The sequence below is a fragment of the Eschrichtius robustus genome, chromosome 6 (genome assembly GCF_028021215.1).
Source record: "Eschrichtius robustus isolate mEscRob2 chromosome 6, mEscRob2.pri, whole genome shotgun sequence".
In the NCBI taxonomy this organism is placed as follows: domain Eukaryota; kingdom Metazoa; phylum Chordata; class Mammalia; order Artiodactyla; family Eschrichtiidae; genus Eschrichtius; species Eschrichtius robustus.
This window is the reverse complement of record NC_090829.1, coordinates 65,614,735-65,636,503: the sequence shown is the minus strand read 5'-3', so window position 1 is coordinate 65,636,503 and position 21,769 is coordinate 65,614,735. Positions and strand designations below refer to the sequence as shown.

The 21,769-nt window shown below is 38.5% G+C and overlaps 1 protein-coding gene across 1 annotated transcript; it reads right to left on the bottom strand.

Moving 5' to 3' along the window:
* Positions 1–1,376: 1,376 nt before the first annotated feature.
* FETUB (fetuin B) lies at positions 1,377–20,094 on the bottom strand. The gene is made up of 7 exons (XM_068546418.1): positions 19,793–20,094; positions 19,349–19,459; positions 17,937–18,024; positions 15,670–15,839; positions 14,856–14,954; positions 2,898–2,981; positions 1,377–1,869 (listed from the first exon to the last, which is right to left on the bottom strand). Exons 1-7 carry the CDS (start codon positions 20,018–20,020, stop codon positions 1,495–1,497), a joined length of 1,155 nt encoding a protein of 384 aa, XP_068402519.1. The 5' UTR covers positions 20,021–20,094; the 3' UTR covers positions 1,377–1,494.
* Between the last annotated feature and the right edge of the window lie 1,675 nt (positions 20,095–21,769).

The window sequence follows — 21,769 nt, the reverse complement described above, 5'->3', positions numbered from 1 at the left end:
TGACCAAAATCATTTCTATTGGTCCCTCTAAATCTCAGATCTGCCTATTTTGGAACTCATAAACTCTCACCCTTTGTGATGGTCACAGGGCACCCAATGAACTTGGCTCCTGCTTCTTTTGACCCACGACTGATAAAGGAGAACTATTCCAATGTTGCAAAGGCCCTAATTGTTTCTATTAAAAATAACCATGTTTTGGTAAAGTAATCTTTTCACGGTGTGCCCTCGGGAGAAAAAGACCTTAAGCATCACACCTTGCAACCTGAAGATTTTATCTATTTTGAAAAGACTTCTCCAGAAGAACTCTCCTTCAACCTCATGGAAAGGCCTCTATCAGGTACTGCTAGCCAGCTCTTGTGCCACCAAACTCCAAGGAATAGACTCTTGGATTCACGTGACACACCTAAAGAAAGTGCCAAACCCTAACTGGACCTGCCCATCATCTGGTGACCTGAAAGTAAAGATTTCCCAGAAATGAAGCAGATGACAGCTGATGAGACAGCTTTCTCAGGATATCCAGAACAGGCCTGTTGGAAGCTTGTTGCCAAAATTTTGATTATATAATGCTCCAGATGATCTCCAATGTCTAGGATCTTGATAACATATGAACTTTAGATAAAAATGGCCTGAGAGTTCTCCCTCCTACCCCTCTTGTCATTTAAATGTGACCTTAATAGGTTTCTAATCTTCGTACTTTCCCTTTGATTTGAGACACTACAACCAGGGAAGGTCCTTCCTGACACTGAATGACAAAAAGCCATTGAAACAAGAATACCCAACTCTTGATCAGTGATGCTTTCAGAGAAAGATCTTGATTAAAAGGGGAGAAATGTAAAAAATTAATAAACAGAAACCTCAATTCATAGAGTTGGGAGACCAGAAGGGAGAGCTCTCACCTGTGACCATAGTACAGTCCTATAGGAAGAAGAAAGACGTTTCTTTCCTGGCAAGGACTCAGCCAATGAAAAGCCACGGACTTTTTGTTTAGTATGGCCCTTCCAACTTCCTTTTCCTCTCCATGAAGGCCTTCTCGTTCGCTTGCTCTTTGGGGACTTGCATGTGGCTCTCCACAGTTGCAGACCCCAAATCACAACCCTCTGCTGATCCTGAATAAACCCATGTTTGCTGGAGAAATATCTTCAGTCTATTTGTTTTAGGTTAACCTCAGAAAGATGAGGACATTCTTAAGTAAGGCCCTACATCAGAAACAATTAGCTAAAAGTAAGAAGTCATTACAAAGAGAGAGGCAGAAGATATGAGAGGCATCTATCCATGGCATGGGGCCTTGGATGGTTTAGGAGGGATGCAGCCCAGTGTGCACGTGAACAGTTAAATCTTATGTCCATTTCCGGGCAACATGATGAGAGCAAGAGGAGTCAAAAAGACATATTTTATTAGCCTTCTCTATGTTTGAACTGTTTCTCTGTCCCCCTTTTCCCAACAACTCTTATCTCCTGCAGGGCAGTATGTCCCCCAGAATCCTCTACGTGGTTCTCAAGGTGGGAGAATAAGAGGGTTGTCCTCTTGAGCTGGTCCTGGGCACTCAGCAGAACGTTGTTCTTTTGAGGGAAAAGGCAGGACAACCAGCTTCTCCTCCATAGGCTCCAGGAAGAGGAAGGAGACATCCAGTGGTTCTCCTTGGGGATCTGTGGTTAGATCCAGCTGCACAGGGAAGGCCTCAACAGGGCCTGTTCCCTGGGAACCTTTAGGCTTGTTATCCAAGTCAGGAAGGTACTGGACAGATCCTTTGGGCACAGCTTTGGCGGATGAGTTGGTGGGAGCTGTGTTTTTCTGCTGGGGCTCTTCCACCTTGGAGAGGTTCACAGGTCTCTGGTCAACAGTAGAGTTTTCACCTCTAGGGGTGGGAGCCTGAAATAAGAATGCTTTCAAATAAGAGAATGTCCTCCAAGAAAATCCCTGCCATGCCTGGTACTAGGTTATGCTGTTCTGTGCCTTTCTGATGGAATTTTCAAAGGGAGACTAGCTATATGGGCCTCTGATTAAAGGGCTTAAGGGAAATTCCCTGGCATCTAGTAGTTAAGACTCCAGGCTTTCACTGTCATGGGCTGGGGTTCAGCCCCTAGGTGGGGTCCTAAGATCCCACAAGCCGCATGACCAAAAAAAAAATTTTAAATAAATAAATGGTTAAAAAGCAAAACAGATAAGGGTCAGGGGGAACCAAACCTTTAGAAGCTTGACTGTAGGCTTCACAAATTTCAGAGCTGAACAATGATCCAGAGAGGTAAGATGGCTTGTTCAAAGTCCCTAGTAAGGTGTCTCCCCACTCCTAGTAGTGGCAGCAGAAACCACCTTTATTGATTGTTTATTCTGTGCCAGGCCCAGGGCAGTGCCCTTCAACCAGATCCTCTGACCTGTTTCTCATGGGGATCTGAAGGAGGTAGGTATTGCAATCCAATTCCATAGATGAGGCAACCAAGACTCAGAGAGGTAGGAAATTGTCCATGTTCACACAACTTGTAGGTGGCAGAACAGGACTGGAACCCGGGTGGCCTGTCTCAACCACCCTCTCAACTACACCAGGCTGCCTTATGGTAAGTGCTCAATAAATACTTCTGAAAAAGGATTCAGTATTTCCATGGAAACAACTTCTACCTATGGTTCAGGGTAAGAGTCTTTGGGACACTGAATTTAATATCTCAGAGGCCTGAGCCACTCAAGCTAAAGGGGTCTTACTTATGCTATAGGGACCATGTTGTAACTAAAAGAAAGGGTGACAGGTCTTTCTTTTAGCTACCCTGTGGATGTGGCCTTAGGACACCCTGAATAAAGTGGTGATCATGGATTTTAGGAAAATAAAAGGAGAGGGTAGGGTAGGGGCAACTAAAATAATCTGCTCTTTTATTTACAGAAAGACAAACAATTAGACTAAAAAATACCTGTGATTTAAAGAAGTCACAAGTCACAGAGACTGACTTTTCTGAGTCTTGTTCACTAAGAGAACCGTGGCAAATACCAACAGGCTAAAAAAAGGAAAATACAATATCACATGTGTATTACGATTATCAATGATCATAAATGGAAATCAACTTGTTTTCTGATTACATAGACACACAGCCAATCAACACTTTCATGCTCCTACCATGTAATAGGTAGGCTCTGAGACAATTCTTTAGCTCATCCCTACCAAATAATCACCCAAACTAGGCTAAATTACCTCCGATGAGAGAAACTCAGGATTTCTTGAGGAACAAACTCTATTAGAAAATTCTTTGTATTGAGCAGAAATCTGTGTCTATAGAACAGACACAGAAATCTGGGTCTATCTCTTGGCCACACTTCTACCCTTGGGTCAACTAGAAAACTTGTTTTCATCTCTCATATAGCAGCTCTTTATGTATGTTCCACCTGAGTTTTTGCTTCTCAGACAAGACTACTCTCATCTCCTTAAACTTTTCTTTATTTAAAAATAAAATAAGTTTGTTTTCTTATTAGAAATGTAATAAACAGTTATTTAGAATATGGATAAACAAATAGAAAATAAAAAGACCTGTAACTACATGAAAGGTACCTGTTTCCTGCAGTGATTTGATTTCTTTTCTTCTAACATTTCTTCCTATGCATACATAACTTTTCTTCTAGAAAAATAGAATTATACTCTTCATAATATTTTATAATTCTCTTTTGTCATTTAACAATATATAGTGAAAATCCGTCTATGACACTGAATAGTTTTCTATGATTTTCTTTATAATGGCTACCTAATATTCCTCTGTGTTATTTAACAAGTTCTCTTTTGTTAGAAGCTGGGTTGAATCTAATTGTTTTATGTTTAAACATTGAAGCTATACCTTTTCATATATCCTTAGGGTAAATTCCTAGAAGAGAAATTTTAGAGTCATAGAGTATGCATTTTTTTCAAGTGTAAACAGAGGGCCAGTGTAGACCAAGAGAAAATTACAACTGTAGGTCCAGTTATGTAAAAGACTTTAAACTCTTTTCTCTAATCCTCTCTCATTCTTCTCAAAACTTGGAAGAGCCACAGTTAAATAAATGATTGCAGGAGGGGGAGAAAGAGTGAAAGGACAGAACTTGACTCCTTCCTCACAGCAAGTCCTAAGCTCTAGGTCAGGCTTGAGCTACAGGGAGGAAAAAGCTTTGAATTGGATATGAGATAGAAGTTTTGATTCAGAATTGACTAAAAGGAATTTTTAATACCTGAAAGTGAATCTTAATAATCTAAGTGAAATTGTTCTTATTACTGAATATGACCAGAAAGCTATGTGATCTGCCCAAGATGGCATTGAGAAGTGAGAAAGGGAGATTCCACAGAAGATGATGAAGACATTTTCCCAATTATTCCTTAATATTCAATTGACTGGTTATGAAAGACTTTTGAGAGACATAGTTCAGATTCAAAGACACACATGGGTTGAAAATTAAAAGATGAAAAAAAATTTACAATGCAAACAGTAACAAAAAAGAGCTGGGAATGGCTATACAAATATCAGACAAAATTTACTTTAAGACAAAAATTGTTATTAGAGACAAGGAAAAACACTTTATAATGATAAAAGGCTCAATTTATTAGAAAGACACAACACTATAAATATAATGCTCCTAATAATAGAGCCCCAAGGTACACAAGCAAAACCTGACAGAATTCAAGGAAGACATAGATAATTCAACAATAATAGTTGGAAACCTCATTTTCAATAATGGATAAAACAAGTATGCAGAACATCAACAAAGAAACAGAAGTCTTGAACAACACTATAAACAAATTAAACCTAACAGACAATTACAGAATGCTTTACCTAACAACAGCAGAATACACATTCTTCTCAAGTGTACATGGAACTTTCTCTAGGATATACCTTATGTTAAACAAGCTTCAATACATTTAAAAGAATTGAGATCACACAGAGTACATTCCCCAACCACAATGGGATAAAATTAGACATGAATAACAGAAGGAAATTGGAATTTTCACAAATATGTGGATATTAAATAACACTATTAAATAACCAATTGGCCAAAGAAGAAATCACAAGGAAAATTAGAAAATATTTGGAGATGAATGGAAACAAAAACAACATGTATAACTTGTGAGATGCAGCTCAATCGTTGCTTAGAAGGAAATCTGTAGATGTAAATGCTTATGTTAAAAGAGAATAAAGATTGTAAATCAGTAACCTAAACTTCTACCTTAAAAAGCTAGAAAAAGAAAAGTAAACTAAGCCGAAAGCAAGCAAAAAGAAGGTTACAATAAAGAGTAGATAGGAAATAAATGAACTAGATAATAAAAAAAGAACAAAGAAAATAAATGAAACTGAAAGTTGATTCTTTTTGAAAAACTTAATAAAATTGGCAAAGCTTTAGATAGACTAAGAAAAAAATGACTCAAGCTACTAAAATTGGAATTAAATAGGGTACATCACTTCTAATCTTTCAGAAATAAAAATGGAATACTATGAACAATTGTATGCTGGAAAACTGGATAACTTAGATGAAATGGACAAATTCCTAGGAAGATATGAACTACCAAACCTTACTCAATAAGAAATATAAAACCTGAATAGACTTACAACAAGTAAAGAGATTGAATTATTAATCAAATACTCTTCCCACAAAGAAAAGCTCAGGCCCAGATGGCTTTACTGGGGAATTCTACCAAATATTTAAAGAAGAATGAACATGAATCTTTCACAGATTCTTCCAAAATAAAATAGAAGAGGAGGGAAAATTTCCCAATTCATTCTATGAAGCCAATATTAAACTCATATGAAAATCAGGCAGATACGACACAGAAAAACCACAGACCAATGTCTCTTATAAATAAGAGATTAAAAATCTTTAAAAGAAAAAAACAACCACTGGTGAACTGAATTCAGGAATTCCCTGGTGGCAGAGTGGTTAAGAATCCACCTGCCAATGCAGGGGACATGGGTTCAAGCCCTGGTCTGGGAAGATCCCACATGCTGCGAAGCAACTAAGCCCGTGCACCACAACTACTGAGCCTGCTCTCTAGAGCCCACAAGCCACAACTACTGAAGCCCACGTGCCTAGAGCCCATGCTTCACAAGAAGAGAAGCCACCGCAATGAGAAGCCCGTGCAACGCAACAAAGAGTATCCCCCACTCACTGCAGCTAGAGAAAGCCCGCACGCAGCAACAAAGACCCAACACAGCCAAAAATAAATAAATAAAATTTTTTAAAACCCTGAATTCAGAAACATATAAAAGGGTTTATACACCATGATCAACTGTGATTCATCCCCAAAGCACAAATCTGTTTTAATATACAAAAATCATTGTTATGTACAATACTAATAGATTAAAGGAGAAAAAGAAAACCAAACGATTATCTCATTAACACAGAAAAGGCATGAGACAAACTCGAACACTGCTTTTTGACAAAAGCGTTCAACAAACTAGTAGGACTAGACGGGAACTTTCTCAACTTGATAAAAAAAAGCAGCTATAAAAAGCCTACAGTTACCATGATATTAAATGATGAAATACTGAATGATTTCCTCCTAAAATCAGGAATAAGATAAGGATGTCTGCTTTCCCCATCACTATTCAGCATTGTACTGGAAGTTCTAGTCAAGAAAATTAGGTAAGAATTAAAAGTCATTTAGATTGGAAAGGAAGAAGTAAAATTATCTGTAGAAGACATGATCTTGTATACAAAAAATCCTAAGGACTCTACCAGAAAACGATTAGAACTATAAAAACGAGTTCAGCAAGGTTACAGGATACAAGATCAAAATAAGAAAATCAATTATACTTCTATATATTTGCAATGAACAATCCAAAAATAAGATTGATAAGACAAATACATTATATCAGCATCAAAGAGAATAAAATACTTAGCTATACAAAAAAGTGAAAGTTTTGGACACTGAAGACTACAAAACATTGTTGAAAAAAATTAAATGAGTCCTAAACAAACGGAAAGAGATCCCATATCCATAGGCTGGAAGAATTACTATTTTTAAGATGACAGTACTTACTATATATATTGGTCTACAGATTCAATGAAATCCCTATCAGATTTCCTGCTTTTTTGTTTTTCTTTTTTTTTTTATTATTGTTTCTTTCTTGTTCCCTTTTTTTTTCTTTTTTCTTTTTTTTCTTTTATTTTTTTTATTATACAAACCCTTGTGTCGAGGGCTGACTTTCAATAGATCGCAGTGAGGGAGCTGCTCTGCTATGTAAGAAACCCCGACCCAGAAGCAGGTCGTCTACGAATGGTTTAGCACCAGGTTCCCCACGAACGTGCGGTGCGTGACAGGTGAGGGGGCGGCCGCCTTTCCGGCCGCACCCCGTGTCCCAGGACAAAGGGCTCTCCACGCCGGACCCCGGTCCCGACGCACAGTGGGGCGCGCCACGCCACGCCCCGGGGGACGCGGGCGGCGGCCCGCCAGTGGGGACGAGATTTCCTGCTTTTTAAAGATAGAAACTGACAGGCTGATTCTAAAGTTGATTTATTATGAAAATGCAAAGAATCCAAGATACCCAAAACAATCTTAAATAGGAAAAACAAAATACGAGAGCTCAGACTTCTCAACTCAAAATTTACTACAAAACTATAATATTGGAGATAGTGTGGTACTGGTATAAGAATAGATATGCAGATCAATGGAATAAAATTGAAGGTACAAAAATAAACCCTCACAGACAGAGCAGACAGCAGAAGCAAGAAGAACTACAATCCTGCAGCCTGTGGAACAAAAACCACATTCACAGAAAGATAGACAAGATGAAAAGGCAGAGGACTATGTACCAGATGAAGGAACAAGATAAAACCCCAGAAAAGCAGCTAAATGAAGTGGAGATAGGCAACCTTCCAGAAAAAGAAATCAGAATAATGATAGTGAAGATGACCCAGGACCTCGGAAGAAGAATGGAGGCAAAGATGGAGAAGATGCAAGAAGTGTTTAACAAAGATCTAGAAGAATTAAAGGACAAACAAACAGACATGAAAAATACAATAACTGAAATGAAAACTACACTAGAAGGAATCAATAGCAGAATAACTGAGGCAGAAGAACAGATAAGTGACCTGGAAGACACAATGGTGGAATTCACTGCCATGGAACAGAATAAAGAAAAAAGAATGAAAGGAAATGAAAAAAGACTAAGAGACTTTTGGGACAACATTAAACGTAACAACATTCACATTATAGGGGTCCAAGAAGGAGAAGAGAGAGAGAAAGGACCTGAGAAAATATTTGAAGACATTATAGTCAAAAATTTCCCTAATATGGGAAAGGAAAGAGCCACCCAAGTCCAGGAAGCGCAGAGAGTCCCATACAGGATAAACCCAAGGAGAAACACACCGAGACACATAGTAATCAAATTGGCAAAAAATAAAGACAAAGAAAAATTATTGAAAGCAGCAAGGGAAAAACGACAAATAACATACAAGGGAACTCCCATAAGGTTAACAGCTGATTTCTCAGCAGAAACTCTACAAGCCAGAAGGGAGTGGCATGATATACTTAAAGTGATGAAAGGGAAGAACCTATAACCAAGATTACTCTACTCAGCAAGGATCTCATTCAGATTCGATGGAGAAATCAAAAGCTTTACAGACAAGCAAAAGCTAAGAGAATTCAGCACCACCAAACCAGCTCTACAACAAATGCTAAAGGAACTTCTCTAAGTGGGAAACACAAGAGAAGAAAAGGACCTACCAAAACAAACCCAAAACAATTAAGAAAATGGTCATAGGAACATACATATCGATAATTACCTTAAACGTGAATGGATTGAATGCTCCAACCAAAAGACACAAGCTTGCTGAATGGATACAAAAATAAGACCCATATATATGCTGTCTACAAGAGACCCACTTCAGACCTAGGGACACATACAGACTGAAAGTGAGGGGATGGAAAAAGATATTCCATGCAAATGGAAATCAAAAGAAAGCTGGAGTAGCTATACTCATATCAGATAAAATAGACCTTAAAATAAAGAATGTTACAAGAGACAAGGAAGGACAATACATAACGATCAAGGGATCAATCCAAGAAGATGATATAACAATTATAAATATATATGCACCCAACATAGGAGCACCTCAATACATAAGGCAACTGCTAACAGCTATAAAAGAGGAAATCGACAGTAACACAATAATAGTGGGGGACTTTAACACCTCACTTAGACCAATGGACAGATCATCCAAAATGAAAATAAATAAGGGATCAGAAGCTTTAAATGACACAATAGACGAGATAGATTTAATTGATATTTATAGGACATTCCATCCAAAAACAGCAGATTACACTTTCTTCTCAATTGCGCATGGAACATTCTCCAGGATAGATCACATCGTGGGTCACAAATCAAGCCTCAGTAAATTTAAGAAAATTGAAATCATATCAAGCATCTCCTCTGACCTCAACACTATGAGATTAGAAATGAATTACAGGGGAAAAAACGTAAAAAACACAAACACATGGAGGATAAACAATACATTACTAAATAACTAAGAGATCACTGAAGAAATCAAAGAGGAAATCAAAAAATACCTAGAGACAAATGACAATGAAAACACGAGGATCCAAAACCTATGGGATGCAGCAAAAGCGGTTCTAAGAGGGAGGTTTATAGCTCTACAAGCCTACCTCAAGAAACAAGAAAAATCTCAAATAAACAATCTAACCTTACACCTAAAGGAACTAGAGAAAGAAGAACAAACAAATCCCAAAGTTAGCAGAAGGAAAGAAATCATAAAGATAAGAGCAGAAATAAATGAAATAGAAACAAAGAAAACAATTGCAAAGATCAATAACACTAAAAGCTGGTTCTTTGAGAAGATAAACAAAATTGATAAACCATTAGCCAGACTCATCAAGAAAAAGAGGGAGAGGACTCAAATCAATAAAATTAAAAATGAAAAAAGAGAAGTTACAACAGACACCACAGAAATACAAAGCATCCTAAGAGACTACTACAAGCAACTCTATGCCAATAAAATGGACAACCTGGAAGAAATAGACACATTCTTAGAAAGGTATAACCTTCCAAGACTGAACCAGGAAGAAATAGAAAATATGAACAGACCAATCACAAGTAATGAAATTGAAACTGTGATTAAAAATCTTCCAACAAACAAAAGTCCAGGACCAGATGGCTTCACAGGTGAATTCTATCAAACATTTAGAGAAGAGCTAAGACCCATCCTTCTCAAACTCTTCCAAAGAATCTCAGAGGAAGGAACACTCCCAAACTCATTCTATGAGGCCACCATCACCCTGATACCAAAACCAGACAAAGATAATACAAAAAAAGAAAATTACAGACCAATATCACTGATAAATATAGATGCAAAAATCTTCAACAAAATACTAGCAAACAGAATCCAACAACACAGTAAAAGGATCATACACCATGATCAAGTGGGATTTATCCCAGGGATGCAAGAACCCTTCAATATACGCAAATCAATCAATGTGATACACCATATTAACAAATTGATGAATAAAAACCATATGATCATCTCAATAGATGCAGGAAAAGCTTTTGACAAAATTCAACACCCATTTATGATAAAAACTCTCCAGAAAGTGGGCATAGAGGGAACCTACCTCAACATAATAAAGGCCATATACGACAAACCCACAGCAAACATCATTCTCAATGGTGAAAAACTGAAAGCATTTCCTCTAAAATCAGGAACAAGACAAGGATGTCCACTCTCACCACTATTATTCAACATAGTTTTGGAAGTCCTAGCCATGGCAATAAGAGAATAAAGCAAAATAAAAGGAATACAAATTAAAAAGAAGAAGTAAAACTGTCACTGTTTGCAGATGACATGATACTATACATAGAGAAGCCTAAGGATGCCACCAGAAAACTACTAGAGCTAATCAATGAATTTGGTAAAGTTGCAGGATACAAAACTAATGCACAGAAATCTCTTGCATTCCTATATATTAATGATGAAAAATCTGAAAGAGAAATTAAGGAAACACTCCCATTTACCATTGCAACAAAAAGAATAAAATACCTCGGGATAAACCTACCTAGGGAGACAAAAGACAAAAGTTTCCTACCTAGGCAGAAAACTATAAGACACTGATGAAAGAAATTAAAGATGATACAAACAGATGGAGAGATATACCATGTTCTTGGATTGGAAGAATCAATATTGTGAAAATGACTATACTACCCAAAGCAATCTACAGATTCAATGCAATCCCTATCAAATTACCAATGACATTTTTTACAGAACTAGAACAAAAAATCTTAGAATTTGTATGGAGACACAAAAGACCCCGAATAGCCAAAGCAGTCTTGAGAGAAAAAAACGGAACTGGAGGAATCAGACTCCCTGACTTCAGACTATAATACAAAGCTACAGTAATCAAGACAATATGGTACTGGCACAAAAGCAGAAATATAGATCAATGGAACAAGATAGAAAGCCCAGAGATAAACCCATGCACCTATGGTCAGCTAATCTATGACAAAGGAGGCACAGATATACAATGGAGAAAAGACAGTCTCTTCAATAAGTGGTGCTGGGAAAACTGGACAGCTACATGTAAAAGAATGAAATTAGAACACTCCCTAACACCATACACAAAAATAAACTCAAAATGGTTTAGAGACCTAAATGTAAGACTGGACACTATAAAACTCTTAGAGGAAAACATAGGAAGAACACTCTTTGACATAAATCACAGCAAGATCTTTTTTGATCCACCTCCTAGAGTAATGGAAATAAATAAATAAATAAATAAATAAATGGGACCTAATGAAACTTAAAAGCTTTTGCACAGCAAAGGAAACCATAAACAAGATGAAAAGACAGCCCTCAGAATGGGAGAAAATATTTGCAAACGAATCAATGGACAAAGGATTAATCTCCAAAATATATAAACAGCTCATGCAGCTCAATATTAAAAAAACAAACAACCCAATCCAAGAACGGGCAGAAGACCTAAAAAGACATGTCTCCAAAGAAGACATACAGATGGCCAAGAAGCATGTGAAAAGCTGCTCAACATCACTAATTATTAGAGAAATGCAAATCAAAACTACAATGAGGTATCACCTCATACCAGTTGGAATGGGCATCATCAGAAAATGTACAAACAACAAATGCTGGAGAGGGTGTGGAGAAAAGGGAACCCTCTTGCACTGTTGGTGGGAATGTAAATTGATACAGCCACTATGGAGAACAGTATGGAGGTTCCATAAAAAACTAAAAATAGAATTACCATATGATCCATCAATCCCACTACTGGGCATATACCCAGAGAAAACCATAGTTCAAAAAGACACATGCACCCCAATGTTCATTTCAGCACCATTTACAATAGCCAGGTCACGGAAGCAACCTAAATGCCCATCGACAGGCGAATGGATAAAGAAGAAGTGGTACATATATACAATGGAATATTACTCAGCCATAAAAAGGAACGAAATTGGGTCATTTGTTGAGACGTGGATGGATCTAGAGATTGTCATACAGAATGAAGTAAGTCAGAAAGAGAAAAACAAATATCGTATATTAACGCATATATGTGGAACCTAGAAAAATGGTACAGATGAACTGATTTGCAGGGCAGAAATTGAGACACAGATGTAGAGAACAAACATATGGACACCAAGGGGGGAAAGCCGTGGGGGGTGGGGTTGGGGGTGTGATGTATTGGGAGATTGGGATTGACATGTATACACTGATATGTATAAAACTGATGACTAATAAGAACCTGCTGTATAAAAAAATAAAATGAAATAAAATTCAAAAATTAAAAAAAATACCCTTACATTTATAGTCAGTTGATCTTCAAAAAGTATGTCAATACAATTAAATGGGGAAAATAATAGTTTTTTCAACAAATGGTGCTGGGACAACTGGAGATCCACAAGCAGAAGAATGAAGTTGAACCTCCTACCTCATATCATATACAAAAATTAACTGAAAAATGGGTCAGAGGGGACTTCTCTGGCTGTCCAGTGGATAAGACTCTGTGCTTCCAACGCAGGAACACGGATTCAATCCCTGTTCGGGGAACTAAGATCCCATATGCAACTAAGATCCCACGTGCCATGCAGCATGGCCAAAAAAAAAGGGTCAGAGACCTAAAGCTAAAACTATAAAACTCTTAGAGGAATACAGCAGAGTAAATCTTAGTGTTCTTGGATTAGGCAATGGATTCTTAGATATGACACAAAAAGCACATTCAACAAAAGAAAAAATATAAAGAAGATTTCATTAAAATTAAAAACTTTTGTACTTCAAAGAACATCATCAAGAAAATGAATAGACAAAACAGAGAAGGGAGAAAATATTTGAAAATCATATATCTGATAAGGGGAGTATGTCTAGAATACGTAAAGAATTCTTACAATTCAACAATAAAAAGATAAATAATCTAAGTTTTAAATGACAAAGGATTTGAATAGACATTCCTCCAAAAAATACATACAAATGGCCAAAAAGCACATTAAAAGATACTCAATCATTAGCCATTAGGAAAATTCAAATATAACCAAAATGAGAGACTACTTCATACTCAGTAAGATAGCTATAATAAAAAAGACAGACAATAATAATAAGCATTGGCAAAAACATGAAGAAATTGAAACCCTCACATGTTGCTGATGGGATTATGAAACCGGTGCCATCACTTTGGAAAACAGTTTGCAGTTAGGTAAAAGGTTAAACATAGAATTCTCATGTGACCCAGCAGTCCCACTCCAAGGTATATACTCAAAAGAAATGAAAACATATATATACATAAAAACTTATACACAGGGAATTCTTTGGCTGTCCAGTGGTTAGGACTCGGCGCTTTCACTGCCATGGGCCTAGGTTCAACCCTTGGTTGGGGAACTAAGATCCCGCAAGCCAAAAGAAAAAAACTTATACACAGATGTTCATAGTAGTACTATTCATAACATCTCAAATGAGGAAACAACTCAAATATCAATCAACTGTTGAATGGATAAACAATACATGGTATATCCATGCAATGAAATATTATTTGGCCATTAAAAGAAATGAAGCACTGATACATCAATGCTGAACAAGGATAACCCTTGAAAACATTTTGCTAAGTGAAAGAAGCCAGACACAAAAGGCCACATACAGTGTGATTCCATTATATAAAATGTTCAAAAAATGTAGTCATAGAGTCAGTAAGTAGATTAGTGGCTTCCGGAGGTGTGGGTGAGAGGGCAAGGGGAATGACTGCTAATGGATGTGGAATTTCTTTTTGGACTGATGAAAATATTCTAAAATTAGATAGTGGTGATGACAGTGCATCTCTATGAATAGACTAAAAAACACTGACTTGTACACCTTAAAAGGGTGAATTTTATGGTGTGTGAATTATATCTTAATAAAGTTTTATTATAACTAAGTGAATAGGGGGTAAAAAAAGCTTGCATTTTGCCTAATTGTGCTACAATACATTTTGCCAATTGACATTCCTACTAGGTGTGCTTCAGATGGTTTCAGGGCACCCTCCCCATCTTGGCTGCATTCTTTGAAAGAAGCCTTGTTTCACTTTGTCCTTCTTAAAGAGTGGTCCAAGGAATGGAACACCATGCTGTATTCCAAATGTAACTGGGTCTGTTTGAATAAAAGCAGGACTACCACCAACCACTGAGGAGATTTGTCTATATTTTTATAGCCTCCTATGATCATTTTTTGCAAAGGCATCACATTGCTGATGAAAACTGCATTTACAATTAAATATTATTGCATCTGGGCCATCTCTAACTAGTCAGTTGCTCCTTAAGGGGAAGAAAAATGTCTCATGCATTACAACACTTCATGTATAATTTATGCTCAATAAATATATATAGATGATCTGTGAGCACAAAGCTTAAATTATGAAGACATTCAACAATACTCACCACAGAGTTAGGGGGCTGAAGTGCACAGCTGCTAGCCTGGGACTTGGTACATGACTCTTTGATTAAATATTCCACAAAGTAGGCAGGGCCAAACACCCACTGGTAGGAGACAAGAGGTGAGAAATAAAAATCAAACCTTCTCAATTGGAGAAATGACTCAGGTTTAGCAACATTATATTTACAGAAACCATACATTCCCAGAGTCGTTGTCAACACAGGTCTCTTTTTTGTCCCTGTAATCCCCACCATGATCAAACCATGTATTATGATTTTGTTATTTAGAAAACATAATCACCATACCTTTCTTCCTTTCTTAAGGATTTAAATGGGCTCTAAAAACCTTCCCCTGGGTGAGCTTATTTTTCCTCATGTAAATTTGTTTTTAAATTAGCTTTTCTCCATATGATAGATATCAACATAATTCAGGTACAAATGAACATTTCCCCTAACCCATAAAACTCCACATCCACTCCTGTACTTAAAACACAGAATAGAAGTTGACTTGCTAAGTGGTCCAAGGTCAACCAGATACGGGAATGTGGTAGTAAATAGTGAACCTAAGTAGAATAACCCATGGAGACTATGAGTCCATTTCCCTTCTTGCCTTCAGGGCAATGAAGTAAAATCATATCACACAACTCTATCGGAAATCCCATGGAATGACTCAGAAACTAAAACATGATTGAATGTGCATCAGGGTTACCAAAGGTAGGGAATGAAGAAAAGGCTCTTGGGGTTCTAATCAAAAAGAGTGCCTCAATAGCGATAGCAACAGTTATGAGACATATTGTTGTAACTGGCCTTTCAGCCTCACCTGACTAGAAGTCTTGGTGATTTTGACGAGAGAATACTGCTTCGAGGGGCTCTTATTGTTGTATTTTGCAAGAGACTCAGTAGCAGTTTCCAGGAACCTGGGGTCTGACAAATCATAGGGGCTGGAGCTGGGGCAGTCAGGGCACATCATGCTAATCTCGCTTCGAGAAACTGTTGATGCCAAAGGGAGCAAGTTTAAAAATAAAACTCCTTAATGATACATAATCCTATAAATCATATGATCACAACAGAAGCAGAGATTGAAAGAAAAAAAGATAATGCTCAGCTTTGTCAAGGATGGAGTGGCAAAGCATTATTTAGAAAGAAAGTTAGCTTTCTGCAGAGTTTTCTACAATGAGCGTGTATTACTTTCATAATTTAAAAAGAAACAAAGCAATACTTTTTCACCTTACACAAATTTTTTTACCCTAGGGATTTAGTTAAAAAACACATAATATAGTACAGTTGACCCTTGAACAACATGGCGGTTAGGGGTGCTGATCCTCCACACAGCCAAAAATTCCAGTTTAACTTTACATTCAGCCCTCCGTATCCACAGTTCTGCATCCACGGATTCAACCAACTGCATATAGTGCAATATTACAGTATGCATTTAGTCAAAAAAAAAATCCATGTATGAGTGGACCATGATAGTTAGTTCAAACCCATGTTGTTCAAGGGTCAACTGTATATTGGTATAAAAACATTTTCCTAATTAGCTCAGTATCTTCCACCATTATTGCCTCTGTAAAGCAGACTGAGTGGGGATTTCATCACTGTCACGTTTTATTTACCTTTTGGTCGCCAGCACCTAACATAATGTCTAATGCGTGGTCGGTGCTTAGTAAATACCTGCTGAATGAATGAGTGAGTGAATGACATATGGAAGGTGGAAGCACACCCTCTTTGGTTAGAAAATGCAAGTGAGCTGGAAAATAAAAGTTGATCAAATCACTGTATGACTGGATAGGATAATCACACTAATGGTACAGCTAGAATGTCTGACTGCGAGGAGCTGGGGGTGGCAAAACCTGTATAAAAGTCAGGCTAGGAAACTTGTCTAGAAGTTGTTTTGACAAAGCAAACACATTGCTTTGATCAACTGTGTGTTTGTTTGGATGTATTCGGGCATTTTGTGGGGATGTTACACCCACAGCTGTCACTCCCGGCACCATCCCCACATGTCATTTCCTGACCTCCCATACCTCAGGTACCTAGGACTTCCATTTAAGACCTGATCCGTTTTATTGATTGTTGTCCTCTAATTTAGGCGAGTCTCATCTTCACAACCAGGAAGGTTTAGATCTGTTGCCTTGTCTCTCAAAGGAACCAACAGCATTATTATCACCTAGAGCTTGTTAGAAATGCAGAACCTCAGGCCCTGCCCCAGACCTATGGAATCAGAATCTGCACTTGAACAAGATCTCCCAGGGGAGTCAAACGCGCATAATAGTTTGATGAGTAGCCATATCCTATTTTCCCATGTCATGGATGCTTGCTTTTCAAAGAGAGACCCAGAATGAATGTATGTATTTATTAATTTATTCAATGATATTGTAGACTCCTTACACTTGACAGGAACTGGGGGAGAGTTGTAGCAGAGGGGAAGAAGGGATAAAACGTTCTACACAATATAAGATAGATGACCCCAAATCAAGGCAGTGCATGGTCTGTACTCCATGAATGGTTAGGTTAAAGTTGTATAGGGATGTAGAATAGGAAAGCATCATTTTTTGTTTGTTTTTTGAGGGGAGGGGGAGTTTCTTGAATAGAGAACGTGGTGGAGGAAGCAGCATTGACAATGATCTTTAAAGAATGCTTATGAGTTCCAAGGGCAGAGGTTATCAGTGGAGGGCATTCTCAGCAGAGGGAGAAGAACAAACAAGATGCAGAGATTGGAAAGTGTGATGTGTGTTCAGAAAATAGTGAGCGATCCAGTTGAATGGAGGGCAGAGTTGGTATAGTCAAGGAAATAAGGCAGAAATAGCTAGAAAGGAAGCCTGGGGACCAGTCAAAGAGATTATGCCATTTATGTCAGACTGAAAATTTAGGATTTGATGTAGGACACAATGTAGAGCTATTGCAAGTTATTCAGGAGGATTAATTGTGGGAAGAAGAGTGGTGCAAGTGTTGGATATATGAAGAACTTGGCTTTGGAATGAATAGGAAGTAAGGATGGGAGAAACCCTATACACTATAGCCATAGTGTAGTTAAATGCTCTTTTTCCATCTATTATTAAAATGAACAAAATCAAAGTGACCTCTTACCTGGGCGAAGAGTACAATTATAAGCAGGTAAATAGAAAATTCTTCTTGCCTTATTAATGTAAAATATTGCTTTGCATTGACCATAAACCTGGAACCAACAAATACATTTTATGACGCAGTGGAATGAACTAAGACTTTTAAATACCCCCAGAATGAAACTGGACATTTCACTTTTAAAGAACAAGAAACTTAAGGTCAAATTTAGTAGTTCTGGGTGGGGAAACTGCCAGCTGATCATTAAACAGTTTAACCTTCTCCTGAGACACAGCTTGACTTCTTCCCAGCCTCCTTCCTGCTTAGGTGAGACTGTGTGTAACTGAGTTCTAACCACAGCGAGGTGAGCAGAAGTGATGTGTAACCACTTCCAGGTCTAGCCCATAAAGCTCTCCCATGTGCTATCTGTCCTCCGTGCTCTTTCCCTTTCCATAGCTTGATGCAGATGAGCATGGTGACCACAGAAGCCATGAGCTGAAGGCAGCAGAGTCTAGGGCCACAACAAGGAAGGTACCTGGGTCTCCAAATCACTCCTGGAGGAAAGCCCCTTCCTGATCAAGAATTTCTATTTTGAACTTTATGTGAATGGGAATCAACTTCTATCATTTTGCAATCAGTATACACTTTTTAGTGTATGTGTTATAGCAGCTAGTGTCACCTTAACAAATGTAATTCACAGTATGGTAAATAGACTATTTGCTTTTCAAAAGCAGGTAGGTGCAGTTTGACGAATTTGGTTAAATGATTAGAAAAAGATATCTTGGTCAAATAGTTCACTTCTAAACACTTATATCACACTCCTGTACTCATAAAATTTCATATAAATTAATGAAAATAATCTCAGGATAATTGAGAATCAAATGAAAACTGACTATGTTATTTTCAAGCCTCTTCTATGGTCATCTTTAATAGGATCAATTCTGACTCCCTAAAGGTTCTATGATTCCAGGAAATCCTTCCATGGCACCTCTGAGAGCTCCCATACCATAGCCCTCCTTGTCCCCAGACTCAAATCTCATATCAGTGTTCAGTGAAACAAACTAAAGCAAAATAAAACAAATTAAAAGGTTCCCCCTCCATTACCTCTACAGTTTTCCTTAGACACAATTCCAGAGCACTACACCTCAGATCTTTTTTTCTCAATTTAAACACTAGCTCAGAACCTACAGAAAGGTCTTGGAGGTAGGAAATAATTTGGGGGCAACTTTTCAATTCTGGTGTCATGACCCCAGTGGGAGTCTCAGACACCCCTCTGATTAAACTCTATTTTGTCTGTAGAACTGGAATAACCACATAGGCACCCCGCCAAAGAGATTTTAAAGAGGGACATTTAAAGATGGCACACATTGAACAATCTTCATCCTGTAGACAGAGGACGCCTAGTTTTCCCCCTCGAGCTCCTGGACACAAGTACTTACCGATTTATGCAAGGTCCTCACCCCACAATTCTTCCACGACCTCCTGCTGAGCACGTGGCAGCCAGTCTCTAACACATCCAGCGTGAAATAGAATAGAGACCCCAGACCAGCCTGTGGGAAGGGGAGGAGAAATGCACAACCCACATGAAGCAGAAACCCCTAAAGACCAGCAAAAAAGGTCCCTGTTTTATGGCAAAGCCAAAGGCTATGACGTTTGTGAAGATTACTTATAAACGGCGGGACACACGTTTCTAAGCAGATACCGTTAGCACTTGTTTCTAATAACAATAAGAGCCTGTAGCACCCTGGCAGAGGGGAGCAACGTGTACTCAGCAGGGTTTCTGATTTGGAAAGCACCTGCCAACAGGTGTCTCTGGGTTCCCGTCCCCTGGCCAGCCTCCCCAGATTGTGCAAACACCTGCCCCAGAGGGGACTGCCACTTACCTCTTGTCCGTGTTCACGGGCATCGCTCACTCGGTTGAGGCTCAGCACGTAGCCGTCCTCTCGGTCCCCGTTGATGTCCTGCAGGACGAAGTTCGCGATATCCAGCACATATGAGCTGTTGCAGGCAAGGGAGAGGAGAGGCGAGGGGCTGGGGGTTGGCTGGGGTGGAGGTGCAGCGCTGCCGCACGCGGCCAGGGTGCAGAGTGCCAGGGGTAGGAGCAAACTCATCCTGTGGGGAGCAAGGCCCAGGAGGGGTCAGTATGCGCGGAGCTGCAGGGACTGGGCTGTTTATAGGGCTCTGAGGCCAACTTGATCAGCTTTGTGATTGCAATCTAAACCAGTGATCAGGGTTTGAAACACAATGTCCTATTTTATCTCCTTGAATTCTAAATGCAGATTTCCCTGAGTCAGTACTTTGGATGGGATTTGCCACTATCTGTAACCTTAGATCCCTGAGTAATCTCACATTCATGTGTACATGTAAACAGATTTAAGTTTCCTAACCTTTTCCCATGAAATCAAAATAAACCCTTGGGTCAAGGCTCCCCGGAGGTCATGACTGAGTTCTGGTTTGTGTCCAGGGCTCCAGCTGAGTCAGAATATGCAGACTATCACGTTCTCTCATCGCCCCTAGCACCTTGCCTCTAGCTGATGTCCTGGCCACACTTACTCCATCTCCAGCTTGGAGCCCAGAATCACGGTGCTAATGGTGCTCAGTGACTTCATGCTCCACCTCCCAGGATCACCATTCTTGTTATATCTGAAAAAGGGCTTTAACCCCCTATCATCTACATAAAGGCTGGGTGAGATTCCTAAAGCACTTTGGGATCTGGCTAGAAACAGTTTTGTTTAGCATACATACAGATGGCTGATAGGCACATGAAAAAATGCTCAACATTGCTAATTATTAGAGAAATACAAATCAAAACCACAATGAGATACCACCTCACACCAGTCAGAATGGCCATCATTAAAAAGTTTACAAACAATAAATGCTGGAGAGGGTGTGGAGAAAAGGGAACCCTCCTACACTGTTGGTGGGAATGTAAATTGGGGCAGCCACTATGGAGAACAGTATGGAGGTTCCTTAAAATACTAAAAATAGAGTTGTCATATGATCCAGCAATCTCACTCCTGGGCATATATCCAGAGGAAACTCTTAATTCAAAAAGATACGTGTACCCCAATGTTCATAACAGCACTATTTACAGTAGCCAAATCATGGAAGAAATCTAAGTGTCCACTGACAGATGAATGGATAAAGAAGATGTGAGATATATATATATATATCTCATAGAATGTTACTCAGCCATAAAAAAGAATGAAATAATGCCATTTGCGGCAACATGGATGGACCTAAAGATTATCATACTAAGTGAAGTAGGACAAAGGCAAATATCATATGATATTGCTTATATGTGAAATCTAAAATATGACACAAATGAACTTATTTACAAAACAGAAACAGACTCACAGACGTAGAGAACAAGCTTATGGTTACCAAAGGGGAAAGGAGTGAGGGAGGGATAAATTAGGAGTTTTGGATTAGCAGATACAAACTACTATATATAAAATAGATAAACAACAAGGTCCTACTGTATAGCACAGGGAACTATATTCAGTATCCTGTAATAAACCATAATGGAAAAGAATATGAAAAAGAATATGCATACATATGTATAACTGAATCACTTGGCTATACATCCAGAAACCAACACAACTAATATAGTTTTAAATCAACTATATTTCAATAAAAAATAAATTTTTAAAACTTTTGAAAAAAGTGTTCTATTTAGCCTCATTTAGTTTTTTTAAAACAAGGACTTCATTTACATTAAAAAAGAGTGAGGGACTTCCCTGGTGGAGCAGAGGTTAAGAGTCCGTCTGCCAATGCAGGGGACGCGGGTTCTATCCCTGGTCCGGGAAGATCCCACATGCCATGGAGCAACTAAGCCCGTGCACCACAACTACTGAGCC

Coding starts and splice junctions, on each gene's coding strand:
- FETUB (XM_068546418.1), bottom strand. CDS start 20,020: ATGAGTTTGCTCCTACCCCTGGCACTCTGCACCCTGGCCGCGTGCGGC. Junction 19,460..19,792: donor CCCGTGAACACGGACAAGAG/GTAAGTGGCAGT, acceptor CCCTTCCCACAG/GCTGGTCTGGGGTCTCTATT. Junction 14,955..15,669: donor TCACCAAGACTTCTAGTCAG/GTGAGGCTGAAA, acceptor GTCTCCTACCAG/TGGGTGTTTGGCCCTGCCTA.